General features: G+C 45.2%; 1 protein-coding gene across 4 annotated transcripts in view; it reads right to left on the bottom strand.

Annotated features, from left to right (window-relative positions):
* CPSF1 (cleavage and polyadenylation specific factor 1) overlaps positions 1-14,730 on the bottom strand; it is a 40,905-nt gene that overhangs the window by 22,432 nt on the left and 3,743 nt on the right. For all 4 annotated transcript variants that reach the window (XM_089518133.1, XM_089518132.1, XM_089518134.1 and 1 more), the window contains 14 exons: positions 13,985-14,118; positions 12,893-12,973; positions 11,906-12,057; positions 10,059-10,205; positions 9,156-9,295; positions 8,079-8,189; positions 7,444-7,537; positions 5,703-5,790; positions 3,570-3,698; positions 3,345-3,396; positions 1,955-2,049; positions 1,626-1,700; positions 1,353-1,433; positions 637-732 (listed from right to left, as the gene is read on the bottom strand). In XM_089518133.1, coding sequence (XP_089374259.1) covers positions 637-732; positions 1,353-1,433; positions 1,626-1,700; positions 1,955-2,049; positions 3,345-3,396; positions 3,570-3,698; positions 5,703-5,790; positions 7,444-7,537; positions 8,079-8,189; positions 9,156-9,295; positions 10,059-10,205; positions 11,906-12,057; positions 12,893-12,973; positions 13,985-14,118 — 1,475 coding nt within the window. The remainder of the gene's footprint in view (positions 1-636; positions 733-1,352; positions 1,434-1,625; positions 1,701-1,954; positions 2,050-3,344; positions 3,397-3,569; positions 3,699-5,702; positions 5,791-7,443; positions 7,538-8,078; positions 8,190-9,155; positions 9,296-10,058; positions 10,206-11,905; positions 12,058-12,892; positions 12,974-13,984; positions 14,119-14,730) is intronic.

A 14,730-nucleotide genomic window follows, 5' to 3' on the forward strand; every position in this document is an offset into this window, starting at 1 on the left:
AGAAACTGGAGTGTGTCCAAAAGAGGGCAACTAAAATGGTGAAAGGTCTAGAAACCATGCCCTGTGAGGAATGACTTAGGGAGCTGCGGATGTTTAGCCTGGAGAAAAGATTAAGAGGTGATATGATAGCCCTGTTTAAATATTTGAAGGGATATCATATTGAGGAGGGAGCAAGCTTGTTTTCTGCTGCTCCAGAGAACAGGACCCAAAGCAATGGATGCAAGCTGCAGAAAAAGAGATTCCACCTCAACATTAGGAGGAACTTCCTGACAGTAAGGGCTGTTTGACAGTGGAACACACTCCCTTGAAGTATAGTGGAGTCTCCTTCCTTGGAGGTCTTTAAGCAGAGGTTAGATGGCCATCTGTCAGGGATGCTTTGATTTGGATTTCCTGCATGGCAGGGGGTTGGACTGGATGGCCCTTGCAGTCTCTTCCAATTCTTATGATTCTATGATTCTATGAGACACTGTGCTGGGCAAAATAGAGAGCTTCTGGGGGGACCGAGGAAGGAGTGGAACAATTTCTCCTCCCTCCAGCTCAGTTCCATCCATCTCATCTATTAAGAGGCAGCCTTCCCCGTCAAAAGAGATGCCTGTGACCCCTTTCTAAGTCTCTGGGAATGGAAGCCATACATACAGTTGTGGTTTCATTCTTCTGGGGTGCAATCACCGTCCACATGTCATAGCAGCCGGGGAGTTCAAAGGTGGTCACTACTTGAGGCCGGATGCTTTTCTGTTAAGAAGAAAGGGAAATCAGCATTCTAAAATGCAAGATGGAATTTCCAATAGTGGTGTCACTTCTTGTCAGGTACACCACTTGTGCAACTATGACGTATGCACCTAGCTCATTTTATGAGGTGCACAAACTCCACCTGCATAAAAGTGGGATCCATGAAGCAAAACTGTCTTATATAAAGCGGCACATCTTCCAACTCCATCAGTGCTGTTACAGAACATAGAACTAGGAGTAGGCTTAATGGCGATGAATAATATTACCAATTATTATTGATAATTATGATGATAATTGATCTGTACCAGGGAAATCCAGAGCCAGTTAAGAAAAGCAGAATTCTGGGATACATACAAATAACACAGTTGCATCAATCTGAACATACTTCTCCCAATCTGCTGCATTTGGTCTTTCACATTTTCTGTCAGTCATAATTAATTCTGCCTGCAGCAGTCATACAGATGAGAAAGAAGCTGTAAAGGGCTATGAAGTGTTACTCTCCAATCTCTGGAAACAGGATGTAGCCCCCAGCCAGGTTTTCTGCAGATTCCGCAAGTGTTGCCTACAGACTTTCAGTCACAACAGAAAGGTTGCATGACTCTCCCAGCAATGTCCTCACTCACCTGCAGGACCGAGAGGGCACCGTTCTTGCCATAGCCTGAGCACACCACGATTTCCAGGTCAGGCTCCGGGCTATTCTGGAACTGAAAAAAACCAAGAGACAAAATGGCTTCTGTTAGTTGCGCTGGAAAGAATATTGGGGGGAAAAACTGTCAAAACACATATCGAGAAGTAAGGACAAGAATTCCAGACTGACAAAAAATTTCAGCACTTATTCTGTGCACCCCCCATTCCTCAGGAGTTTCCAGGAGAGAACTGACAAGCAGAATACACACCTCTTCAGAGAGAAAGGCAGGCTCACCCATGGCAGCGTTGGCACAGGGACCAATGTTCAGGATGCTGTCACACACCTATAAAAGTCAGAGGACAAAAACATCACAAAATTAGGGGCAGGGAGACAGGCATGGTGAGACTCCAGGTTTTCTGACCCAGGGGGAATGAGCCTGGAGTCATGCCCAGTTTAGAGGAACACTCTAGCAGAAGAAAGGGTTCAGGAATTCAACCCATGGCACTGAGCTGCCCATCTCTTCAGCCCTTCCCTTCTCAAAATGTAGAGACCAAGCCTGCCATAAGCGGGCACTTCTCCCTTGGACACAAATGGTACCTCAAAAGAATAAGTGGCAAGTTGGGTCCCGGACTGAGCTTCACTGCCATACACCTCAATCTCATCCACCTCATCCTGCAGGGCTGACTTTCCCCCTGTGAAGTATGAATTAAAATATGTCTGAGATAGGGTTACCATGTGTCATCCTTTTCCCAGACATGCCCTCTTTTCCAGAGCTAAAATTTCTGTCTGGGCAGATTTTTAAAACTTTCAGGAATTTTCAAAATGTCTGCTACTGCTTTGCCTTCTGCCTGCTACAACCTCCTCCTCCTCCTTGTCTTGCCAGCTCCATCAAGAGTTCAGCCAGAAGGGATGGTGGCAGGCCCAGCAGAGCACTCAGAGGAACAGACACAGAAGACAAAGGTAAACTAGCTGAGCAAGGCTATTGAGAGTCTCTGACTGGACTGAGGCTTGGGGGAATAGGGGAATCCACTGTTGGAAGAGGGAGCAAAAAGGGAAGGCAAAATTTAAATGCAACGAAGGTTAGGAATATAGTGGGAACTCTGTATCCGCAAGGGATCCATTCTGGACCTCTTTGCAGATACCAAAATCCGCTGGACATGCAACCACACCGCCATTAGGGACAAAAGGACTTCAAAATAACGGGGGCTTACCTGAAGTCCCATTGTCACTAATGGCAACGTTGCTGCATACACACACCACCATTAGGGACAACGGGAACTGTTCCTAATGGCAGCTCGGCTATATGCATGTGACGCCACTGGGGAAAATGCAAGCTTGCCATCTGTGGATGCTTAAATATGCGGATGGCAAGTCTGTGGATAACAAAGCCCCTACTATATTCCTAGCAGTATTTGATATTTTATATATTTTGTAGAAATATCTTAATATTAGTTATGTGATTATATGTTCACAGTAACAGCCACCTTAGGTCCCTTCCAGGGAGAAAGGTGGCATCTGCCCTCTGAGAGATTTAGGGAGCTGGGAATGTTTAGTCTGGAGAAGAGAAGGTTAAGCGGTGACAGGAAAGCCCATGTTTAAGTAGCTGGAAAGATGTCATACTGAGGATGGTGCAAGTTTATTTTCTGCTGCTCCAGAGAATAGGACACCGAACAATGGATTCAAACTACAGGTAAAGAGATTCCACCTCAACATTAGGGGGAACTTCCTGACAGTAAGGGCTGTTTGACAGTGGAACACATTCCCTCAGAGTGTGGTGGAGTCTCCTCCTTTGCAGTTTTTTAAATAGAGATTGGATGGTCATCTGTCGGGGGTGTTTTGATGCTGTTTTCCTACATGGCAGGGGGTTGGATGACCCTATGATTCTATGAAATGGAAGTGGAAAAAGGGCACCCACCAGGACAAACACATGTCTTGCACACCTTCCCAGGGACCAAGATGTCCTGTGGCTGAGGGCAGGGCCACTTACCTGGCCAGTTTGCGGGCTGCTCCACACGTTTTTTCTTGACAGGAGGCTCTTCCTGCAAACAGAAGGAAATCACCCATCAACAAGACCAGGAGTGTTTCTGAGCCCTCCACCATTATCAGTTCCACTCAAAACCTTCTGCCCTTGGATGCCACACACAAACAGACAACGGAAAAGCTCCCCAGCAAAATCCCCATGCATTTCTTCAGCACAAACTGAATAACTCACCACTTTCTCTGTTGGGTCCTTGGGGACAACGCTCACTGGGGCATCCTGGAGCTTTTCAGTGTACTTGAGAAGGAGGGAATTGCCCAGCCGGGAGCCCAGGAACAGATAACCAGGATCCATGGTGATCATCTGAGATCCAAGTGGAAGAAGAGGGAAGAAGTCAAAGCAAGGCAGGTGGGAGGTGGGTCACAGCACTGGCAAGGGGCACACAAAGACAAGCAGAAAGACAGCCTCTACTGGGCTTAGTAACCTTCCACAACCACAGCAACTTCCCTGGTTAGAGAGACCATAGGCTTCCAAAACCCCAGTGCAGATACTGACAGAAAGAGAGTGACAGAGCCACAGCCAGACACAGACAAAGGCAGAGATACAGACCTGGCACTATTGACCCTGGCAAAGCATTATTGAGAGAAGGATGAGTGGGGATGCTCTGAATGCTTATATCTAAAATACTCAGCAATCAAACAGCACCTGCGAAAGGCTAATAGTCCAGCACCTCTCTTAGGAAACTGTTGGTGACAACTGACTTCCTTGATAGAAGCAACACATGTGCCTCGTGTTCCTGTTTGTGCTGTCCAATAACTTTAGCCTTTGTTCTGTTTGTTGACTACCGTATATACTCGACTATAATAATAAGCCGACCTCATGTATAAGTCGAGGGCAAATTTTGGGGCCAAAATTGTGGATTTTGCTATGACCCGTGGATAAGTCGAGGGTTAAAATTTAGGGGCATATAACAAAAGATCTAGAGGACGATGCAAAGCAAAACAATGTCAAAGAACTTCCAGCAGACATAACTCTTTCTGCTTATTCTTAAGGCTGCATGGATGAGAGAGTAGAGGGGGTCAATGCTTCACATATTATACTCTTGCTTTTGATCAGGAGATGGTTCCTTCTTTTAACTAAGAATTAAGATACAGTACTTACATGGACCCATGGATAAGTCGAGTCAGTTTTTTGGGGGGTCAATTTTTGACCTAAATTTCTAGACTTATACATGAGTATATACAGTATGCTCATCTTGGATTACCCTTTGGACTGTTGCCTGGATTTCTCACTGAACTGTGTATGACTTGGACACAACTGACTTTGCTACTTGAAACTCCTTGCTAGTGAGCCATGCTTCTCCCTTTGTTTGTCTCAGCTCTGTATCTTCCTACAGTCTCTTTCCGGTCATTTGCTGAAACCAAACCAGGACACCTGGGAAGGTTACTAAGCCCAGCAGATGACATCTTGGAATTTTCCTCTTTGTTGCAACAAGCTCAGTAGAGCCAGTATGTAAAAACTTTGTTGTTGTTTCCAACTTATGGCAAACCTATCACAAGGTTTTCTTGGCAAGATTTGTCCAGAGGGGGCTTGACTTTGCCTTTCCTCTGAGGCTCAGAGGGTGTGACTTGCCCAAGGCCACACAGTGGGTTTCCCTGGCCAAGCAGAGATTCGAATCCTGGTCTCCAGAGTTGTAGTCAAACTATGCAGCTCAAACCACTACACTACACTGGCTTTCACACAAAAGCTACTCCTGTATAATTCTACAAGGCTGAAAAAATTGAGAAGGAGGCTGGCCCAAGGTTTCACCCGATGTATTCCATGGTCAAGCAGGGATGTAAAAACCTTCTTTGTATGAAGCCCAAGGTTCTGCTCACTGATAGTACCTAAACTTAACCAGGCCAACAGCAGACTGAGGCCTTTTGGACATGGAAAAGCTCTGGCAAGAAAGACACTCAGAGCACAAAGAAGTCATTATCACCTAAAAAATGTTAACATTTTTAAACTGGAGTAAAAGCTGCCAGGGGGTGGGAAGATGCAAATGTGTACCAAGATGGAGTAAAATGTTTTACTACAAAGGGATCTTGTAGCACTGTTGACACTAACTGTGTGAAAGAATTTGTAGCATAGGCATCTGAGGAAGTAAATCAACCAGAGGTGACAAGACTGGGCTAAACATACCAAGGCCCTGACTCAGGATAAGACAGCTTCCTAAAATACTCCCACTGATTGCATGCCATCCGCCACCTGTATGAGGAATGAATCTGCCAAGCAGACCACGCTTCTCCTCCTTCTACCAGTTGTTGTTCCACCTGGCCCTGGTAAACCCCACCCGTGCCCAGCACTCCATGTTGGAATGCAGCTTACGCAAGTAGTGAGGACGCTGGCTGCCGCCTTGTCAAAGTGAAAGGAACGGACGCTCCGCATGCCATCAGTGATGAGAGTCAGCACATAGCTAGGGAAAGGAAATAACGTCACTGATAGGAACCATTAGGTTAAGGGACAAAGCAAACCATATCTGATCAAGAACAGCTTTGTATCTGTTGAGTGGTGGCTCGGCTTAGGAGGCAAGCATCTGTCCCAATTCCTGCCTTTGCCACTCTTGTTTGAAACAAAGGAGAGGAGGACAATGCAGATCAAGTGAAATGATGAAAACCCACAAATGCACCTTGAAATCCCTTTCATGATACTGTTCTTCCACTGTATTCTGGTGGATTTATTCATATACTTATTTATTTGCCGCCTTTCTCCCAAATTGGACAGAAGGCAGCTCACAAAAAAAATATGCAAAAACAACTACAATAAAACTATTCTACAGTTTTAAAACACCGTTAAACCACTCATTAATCAAACAAATAAGCAATGTAAAATCCTTAAAAACTAAGTTAAAAATACAAAACCATTAAAACCATACCCAAGCAAACACCACAGTAAGAAGAGGTGCACACTCCGGGGGCACAATTGTGAATTAAAAGTCCGCTTGAAAAGAAACATTTTGCCTGCTGGCAAAAGGAGAGCAGAGAGGGTACCAGCCTAGCCTCCTGTGGAAAGGAGTTCCAGAGGGTGGGAGCAGCCACTGAGAAGACTCTCTCTCATATCCCCACCAAATGAGCCTATGATGGTGGTGGGACTGAGAGAAAGCCTTTCCCTGATCTCTGCAGTTGCCACATATGGGCTGAGATCCTATGTGCATGCATGGCTCCACACATACTGTCCTGCATCCTCCTACCAACTGGTGGTTGTCATGCCACAGGAGGGGGCCCTTCCACTGTTGCTTATAGGGGCAGTGGGGAGGGAGGGAAAGGTGATTCAGACCACAGAGATCTTGTTGGTCTCAGCCACTTTGGCCTCCATATTGGGAGAAAGGCAGGATAGAAATCAAATCAAATACAGTCACCCCTTCATATCCATGGATTCAAGCATCCATAGTTTGGAATTATTTTTAAAACAGATAAATTCCCAAAAGTAAACCTTGATTTTACCATTTTATGCAAGGGACACCATCTTGCTATGCCATTGTATTTAATGGGACTTGCGTATCCATGGATTTTGGTATCCACAGGAGGTCATGGAACCCAAACCTAGTGGATATCAAGGGCCCATTATAAATAAAAATAGCAATAGCAAGTACATTTCTATACTGCTTATCAGTGCACTTATTAGTGTAAGCTAATTGTCCGCAACAATCTGGGTACTCATTTTAGCGACCTCGGAAGGATGCAAGACTCAGTCGAGTTTGAGCCCTTTTGCTGGTATTGAACTCGCAACCCTTATGGTTTTGAGTGAGTGGCTGCAGTACAGGCATTTAACCACTGCACCACCAGGGCACTCTCAAGTCATTTTAAAAGTGGTCTTCAACAGCGTCTCCAGATCTGGATAAGGGCAAGAGGTTTTCTTCCCACCTTGCTGTTTCCAAAGGCACTTAGAAGCAAGTACTAACCTTCACGACTCTGGTCAGGGCATGGGAAGAGTCTGGAAAGATGCTGAGCACACTTCCCAAAAAAGAGAAATATCACAAGGCTCATATCTAACAGCTACCCCTGCCTTGAATGCAGACAGAAATAACTGAATGAGAGAATAACTATATGAGAACAAACAGAAGACTTACATCTCCCCTCCTTTCAGGGATATCACCATTTTGTCATAGGAGATGAACGTTGCTTGGGCACAGTCCAGGGTGAGTTTCACTCCTTCCTGGATCCCTGCAAAGAGGAGAGAGTGGCAGAAAAGCAGTCAGCCAAGCCCAGAAAAGCAGGACAACACAACAGCTTCCTCCCTGTGCCAACCATAACCTGGTCAGAGCACATCCCTCCATCATGTAATTTCACTCAAGATTATGGGCATTCATTTTCAAGTTAGCAATTTGCTTGCGGGGAAGAATGTGATATTCTGCCCTGAACGCCACATTCTGATCCCTTTCTTGTCAAGAAAATTGATCAATAAAAATCCTTGAAAATATGTAATGAGCCCACATACCCACTGACAATTTCAGCTGATAGGTATCAGTAGTAGCATATATGATTTGAAAGTGGAATTTGGAAATGGACACCACCCTTCCTGACTCCCTCCTGTACAGGAAAGTGAGACAGAAGGGGCTGGGAGAGGACCTGCATGTAATAGCTAGTCAACCCAATGCCTGTAGGAAACAAGATACTCCTAGCACAGTTTTGCCTCCAGATCTGTTGGGAGCTCAGCAATTTTTGTTATGTACTATGGGAGAGCAGGAAAAGCTGAGGGGCATACTTAGTGGGAAGACTGTGGTGCCATTGGTGAGGCTGTTGAGGGATACGCCATAAGGTGGCACACTCTGATTCAGGTACAGCAGCGAGTTCACTGCAAAGATCACAACACCACCTGGAAGGAGAAAAGGAGGAGGGAAGAGACGAGAATTAAACAGCCCTGTTCCTCTGGATCACGGGTGTGAAAATGGTGACAGGTACATTGACATGCAAAATCCACAAAAGGTGGGTTTTGAAAGGTGAGTTTCTCTGTGTCAGCTTCTGCAACAAAGAGGTTTGTGGACACACACACACACACACACACATCTTCTCTCTGCTCTCTGCCTGGCAGAAGTTGTCTAAAGCCTCAAGCAAGTACCTTTTCCAGCTCTGCCAACTAATCTCTTTTTAAAACAAAGACCTCAGTGGCTGACGATGGAACCTTCTGAGCACAAAACTATGGGGCCTCCCCACGTTGCTCAGTCAGAATTACCACATCCTGAGATTTTTATTCAGGTTGAGGCCTCATTGAGCAGCAATTCACCTTTTAAAGAGGTTAAAGGGTGCTGTTCAATATTTAAACTACAGCAGTCCTTCCACATTTGCTGGGGTTAGGGGCCAGCAGAACCCTTGTGAAAGTGGGAAAACTACAAATTTAAATAATAATAATAATAATAATAATAATAATAATAATAATTTACCAGAGGGAACACCTGTAGGAATCTCTAGGTCCTCCAACACAACTTCTGGCAGGCGTGGACCAGAGCTGCACTGGAGGACCTAAAGTTTCTAGAGAGAACATATTAATCTAATCCATGAATAACCAAAGCTGCAAAAGTCAAAGCCACAAATGTGAAGGGCCAATTTTATATCCATTTTTCAAAACCAGAAGTGAACTTCTAGACACTTGGATTTGGAAGGGGTTTATGTATTTCTTCTGGAATGGTCCCTGCCTCCACAAGATCCCAGAGGCAGAAAACTGGTTCCTGGACCTGCTGAAGTTGCCCACTCCTGTTCTGTGCCTGGTGGCCCACATCCACCCACTCACATCTCTTTCCTTCCCCTCTCCACAGCGTGGCCTGAAAGAGACTACTCCTCTCACCAATGGGCTTGGGTACTGCCAAGGCCTGTGTGCAGTCAAAGGGCAAGTTGCTGAGGGACCAGATGACTGGGTGGACCTTCTGCATGATGTTCAAGGAGATGGCAACAATGCTGCAGGTGTCTTGGCGCACAGCAACCCGCCTGCAAGGAATAGGACAAGGAAAGAAGGAAGGAAGCCACAACTTAACACTGTCATCCTCAGTGAGGTAAGCACACAATGCTTTTTAGGAGAGCCATGGGAAACTTCTTTTCTGGACTACAACTTCCATGCTGGCTGCTGGCTGGGGAATTCTGGAGCTGTAGTCTAGAAGCGGGACAAACATATTCTCTCTCGGTTCCTGGCAGTCTTTGAGACAAAATGAAGGAAATGCCTGACTGAGGTCTGTGTGAAGACTGGCTCCAGAACTATCACCATAAACATGGAAAAATAAATTCTGTAGAATTTCTTAGGCTGATTTATTTATTTAATTAACTTATATTCAACACAGCAGTTCCGCAGATCTGCTCATTAACCTCTGTTATGCTACAGCATGTTCTGAAAAATACTCATCAGGTGTCTTAGGCTTTTAATCATTGTAAGCCACTTTGATTCCCAATATAGGAAAAAAAGACAGGAAATAAATATAACCATAATAATAGCACTGTAGCTTTTATCTTGAGTCCCTGTGTTGGGAGAACATAAATAATATACTATAAATCATAATTTCTTAGGTCTGAGCTCTCCTCCACACCCCTATGTCTTCCTGTCTCCTCCCAAAGTGAATCAGGTAGAGAGAAATGGCTGCGATTTGACAACAGTTTGACAACCCTTTGTGAATGGGACTAAGTGGCCAGCTTTTGCCTAAAAGCCCAGCATGCTTGTACAACAGAAGGATGAACAGCAGTGAAGCAAGTGAGGACGTACCCAGGCCAGGTCTGGTTGGGCTCAAAGAGAATGAGGAGGGTGGGCTCATAGTAGCCATAGAGGAACTGCATGTCGATGATGTTGAGCAGCTTTTCATCCAGCTCTCGCACATCGATGATGTAGCTGGGTAGAAAACTGGATTTCTGGCTACAAGGAGAGATCGTGAGAATTGATAGGAGGCTGAAGAGGACCTGAAAAGAAATAGATATGGGGAACCGATCCCCTGGAGAGGCCAGATACATGTGCTATGTGTAGAATCCCAAAGGAGAAGTCACCTTTCAGTGGCTCAAGAGATTAAATTCATTTGTGGAGGGTAGGGATGGAAAGAATATTTCAAAATATTGGCATAGCTGAAAATGAGTTTCTCAAGGATTAGGATACCCTGATCAGGACAATCCTGGTCTGGCAAGAATTTTCACAGTTCAGGACTTATTCTGCGCAAAATTTGGCCATGGATTCCACACACACACACACACACACACACACACACCCGGCCGAAAACAGGATTGTCTACACAGGAAATTTTATTTTCTGCACAAAATTATTACTCTCTGCACAGAAAATGCTGTTTACTACACAGAAAATGCTGCTTACCGAACAACAAAAAAGTGCAAACTTTGCACAGAATTAAGTGCTGAATTGCAAACTTCCATCAAAAATTGTAGTTTTTGAAGACTTTCTTGCAGCAGAAAAATATTGTTAAAACTAAAATTACCTATTGCTTCCTTCGAGAATGAACTTAGCTAAGAATTACATCCCTAGTGGAAAAAGGGTCTACTATCAGTCAGCTATGAAAGATAAATAGTCCTCAACTGGGCCCAGAAAATCCCAGGAAAAAGGTTCCTATATACAATCACCCAAATACACACAGACCATACAAAACATGTTGCTTGATGTTCTGCTAATCCCATTTGAGGTCTGTGTAATAAAAGCAAAGCCCCGGACTTTTTTGTGGCAGCGTCATTCACCTGGAATGCCTGATCAGGATGCTTGCAAAGCCAATTGTTTAGTACTTAAGTAGGCAAAAATGTGACCAAACATCCAGGGAAAGGGATTACTGAGTTAACACTGACAGCTGCCATACAGTTTTCTTCTAATACAGATTTACATATTGCTTGTTCTATGCAATCCTTGGGCTGAATAGCAACACTGTACAACTAAATGTGGACACACTGACGCTCACAGGGGAACTGCTAGCACAACTTCACTTTTGTGATCTTGAACCCAATATGGATGTTTTGTATTGATGAAAGATATCCTTCCACTTCATAAGAGAACATCCACACACAAAAGGCACTAAGATTCTACCTAATATCTTCATCACCATATCTCTATACCTCCCCTCATTTGTGAAAACAGCATAAGGCTGAACTAAAACTCCTCATCTACCATTTAAACCTGTTCCTCTTGACTTACCAAGATCAATGATCCCAAACCCCAAGTGAATTCCCGATTCAATCAAGCTCAATAGCCCACCACTAGCATGTTTGCAAGTGAAGATCAGAGGAACTAACTTCAGTACACATAACTTCTCCATACTTGAGCAGTTGCAAGTTAATGGCATACAGTTCATGAACATTGAGGTTGGTTTTCCATGGCTTGTTTTCCATTTCCCAAACCTTTTTTTTAATAAAGCCCACTGTTCTCATCACCAATGTGGCATCCTGTGGCACTGAGTTCCAATTGCATGCTCATTGTGAAGATGCATCACTCTTAGACTTTAAACATCATTTGCCATATCAAAAATGACCCATCTGTACCCAGCTCTCTCCAAACATCACCCCTTTAACAGTTTTAGGTGTCCTTTCAATGATGCTGCACAATGCAGGCCTCAGCGTGCACCTTACCCTTCACCCACGACTCCTTCATGCTCATCCGTCAGTGTATCTCTGCGGAAGGGCAACACAACCAGTCGCGTGCCATAGATTAGCATAACTGCACAGCGCCCATCGGGGTCCACCCGTACTTTGGGGATGTGGACGTTCTGCACAAAGCCATCCTGAAAGAGAGAATGAGCAAGTGGTGAGAACTGAACAATGCAGCTCTGAGACTTTCTTTCCTTCTCCTTCTGCCTGGTGCATGTGCTGCCTCTATGACTATGGAGATTACCACCCATCCCCCCAAAATGCACCTGACTGTGGCAGTTCAGTCATGCTTGTGCCTACTGGGAAAGACACAGGCGTTATCTCCACACCCTTGCAGATGGTGTCCTAAGCCCTTAACTATTTCAAGCAATAAGTCAAGAGAACCTGTCTGCTGTTGTAGGATGGAACCTCTCACCTTCTAAGGCAGAGGTGTTTACTAGCCTTAGGTGGCCTCCAAAGGCTGCTTCTCGGGTCACCAAGGTTCACACAATTTTGGAAGTGTTGCTCAAAATGTTCCTCATGCCCTTGAAGGATTGTGAGGGATAACTCAACCAAATTCTGGGGGGGGGGGGGGGGGGGTGTTTAAAATCTGAAGAGAGGGGCTTTGTTTAAAATCTGAAGTTACCTCCAGTTCACTTTAGAAGAAGACCTGTCCTGGGTATGACTAAGATCAAAAGACATGGAAAATCTGCCTCATCCCCACAAACACATGCCTGATAGCTGTTATTTTGAAGGAAGGAGATCAGGAAATGGGGTGCGGGGAATGGGATCTGGCCCTCCAAAGTCTGGTGATGCATATGTGCTATAGCTTTGAATGCCATGAAATGATGAGATGAAGCAGGGGGGAGTTGGTGGAGGTACAAAGGATTTCTTGTAGTTCTCTAAGCCTCAAGAGATGCAAGAAGTCTGCCTGAATCCCTTGACTCAGAGTGGCTTCTGAAATGCAGCTGCAGGCCTATGGATACATACCCTCAGTTCTGGCTCCTCAAAGTAATGAAGGGAAAGGGTTTTCAGGTCATGGGTGCCAGGGTCATACTCCACGACTGAGAGCTGGGAGGGAGAAAGGAAGGGAATGAAATTCAGAGGCCACCTGCTCACAGCATCATCTGCCTAGTTCTTCCTTTTTAAAAAAAATATGTTGTTGAATGGCTGGCTGAGGCAGAACGAAATGAAACTCAATAATGGCTGCATCTACACTGCAAAAATGATATTTGACACTACTTACTGCCATGACACAATGCTATGGAATTCAGTTTTGTGAAATATTAGCCTCCTCTGTCAGAGAGCTCTGGTGCCACAACAAACTACAAATCCCAAGATTCCATACCATGGCAGTCAAAGTAGTGGCAAATTGCATTAACTCAGCAGCGCAGATACAGCCAATGATGCAAAGTGACTTAGTGGTTGAGATGCCAATTCTGATGATCAGAAGATCGAAAGGTTGGCAGTTTGAGGCCTGAGTGCTGCATGATGGGTGAGCTCCTGTCACTAGTCCCAGTGTCTGCCAACCTAGCAGTTCAAAAGCATGCAAATGCAAGTAGATAAATAGCTACCACTTCAGTGGAAAGGTAACAGTGTTTGGGGCAGTCATGCTGGCCATATGACCACCTGAGTAGTCCTCGGACAATGCTGGCTCTTCAGCTTATTAACAGAGATGACCACCACCCCCTACGGTCAGTTACGACTAGACATCATGTCAAGGGAAAACCTTTACCTTTTTATTCTTCTATTGCTTTCCTCTTGCCAAATGCAAACTTTAAATATAAAAATTTCATCCCACTTAAGAATCAACAGCCTGCACAAACCAGCCATCCAGACCCAAGCACAGGTAGAGGCACCTAAGGGCACTAGGCAAGGCTCTGTGGAACACCCACCAAGGCCCTCTACCAAGTGCTAAACAGGATTTGCTGCTCCCTGTAACCGCAGGGAAGATTCTGGACTCAGTCCAACTGTCCAGAGATGCTCCTCTCCGCACCTCCACATCTCTCTCTCCCAAACCAACAGAGCCCTTCCCAGAATCTGCCAATCTCACTGCCTTCTCCCCAACTGGTTCAGACCAACCTTGGCATCCTTGAAGCTCAGCAAGAGGGCATCTCTCTTGGCTCCCGCAAGCTGCACGCTGGCCATGGACATGACATTGCCAAAGAAAGAAAAGGCAGCCACCAGTTCCAGTTTTTCCTTGTGACCTTTGCCCTCTGCACAAGAAAAAGCAGCACAAGATAGAAAGACAGCCAGAGCCACTGGAGATGCTCACTCTTCTTCTCCTTCCATCCCTTCAAAGACACATACTGATCAGAGATCTGTCTCTTTCATTCTACATCTCCATTCCATAATGAGCTGTCCTCTGACTATTTTTTCCAAGCTGAGGCCTATTCTGAGTGGCCTTGGCTCTCTGAGATTTCAAAGAGATTTTCAAGAGACTTTCAAAAAGCGATGCCAAAGCCAGGAGAAGAGATTCCCTCTTTTATGTGAAAAGACTGCCTTGTGGCCCGGAGCAATTTCTCACATCTGCTGAGCACCAGAATAAGTGGTAAACATCTTCAAGAGGTCTCCTGGCTGCTAACTGTTTCCAGCAACAGTCTCTCAGCTTCAGCTGGGACAGATCATGGGCTCAGAGAGTTGACCATGGAACCACCAGGGCTCTGCAGTCCCAGGAAAACCCATTGGAAGACTGGCCAGGAAAGGAAAGCAAGAGCTCACTGTTTCCATGAAATATACAACAGGGCCTGAACACAAGAGAGATTCTCCTGATGCACTTTCCCTCCCCTCTGCCTAGCTCCTTCTGCAGAACACCTGCAGACCAACCC

The sequence above is a fragment of the Sceloporus occidentalis genome, unplaced genomic scaffold (genome assembly GCF_023333645.1).
Source record: "Sceloporus occidentalis isolate IW3139 unplaced genomic scaffold, rSceOcc1.0.p SCAF_3, whole genome shotgun sequence".
NCBI classification, from domain to species: domain Eukaryota; kingdom Metazoa; phylum Chordata; class Lepidosauria; order Squamata; family Phrynosomatidae; genus Sceloporus; species Sceloporus occidentalis.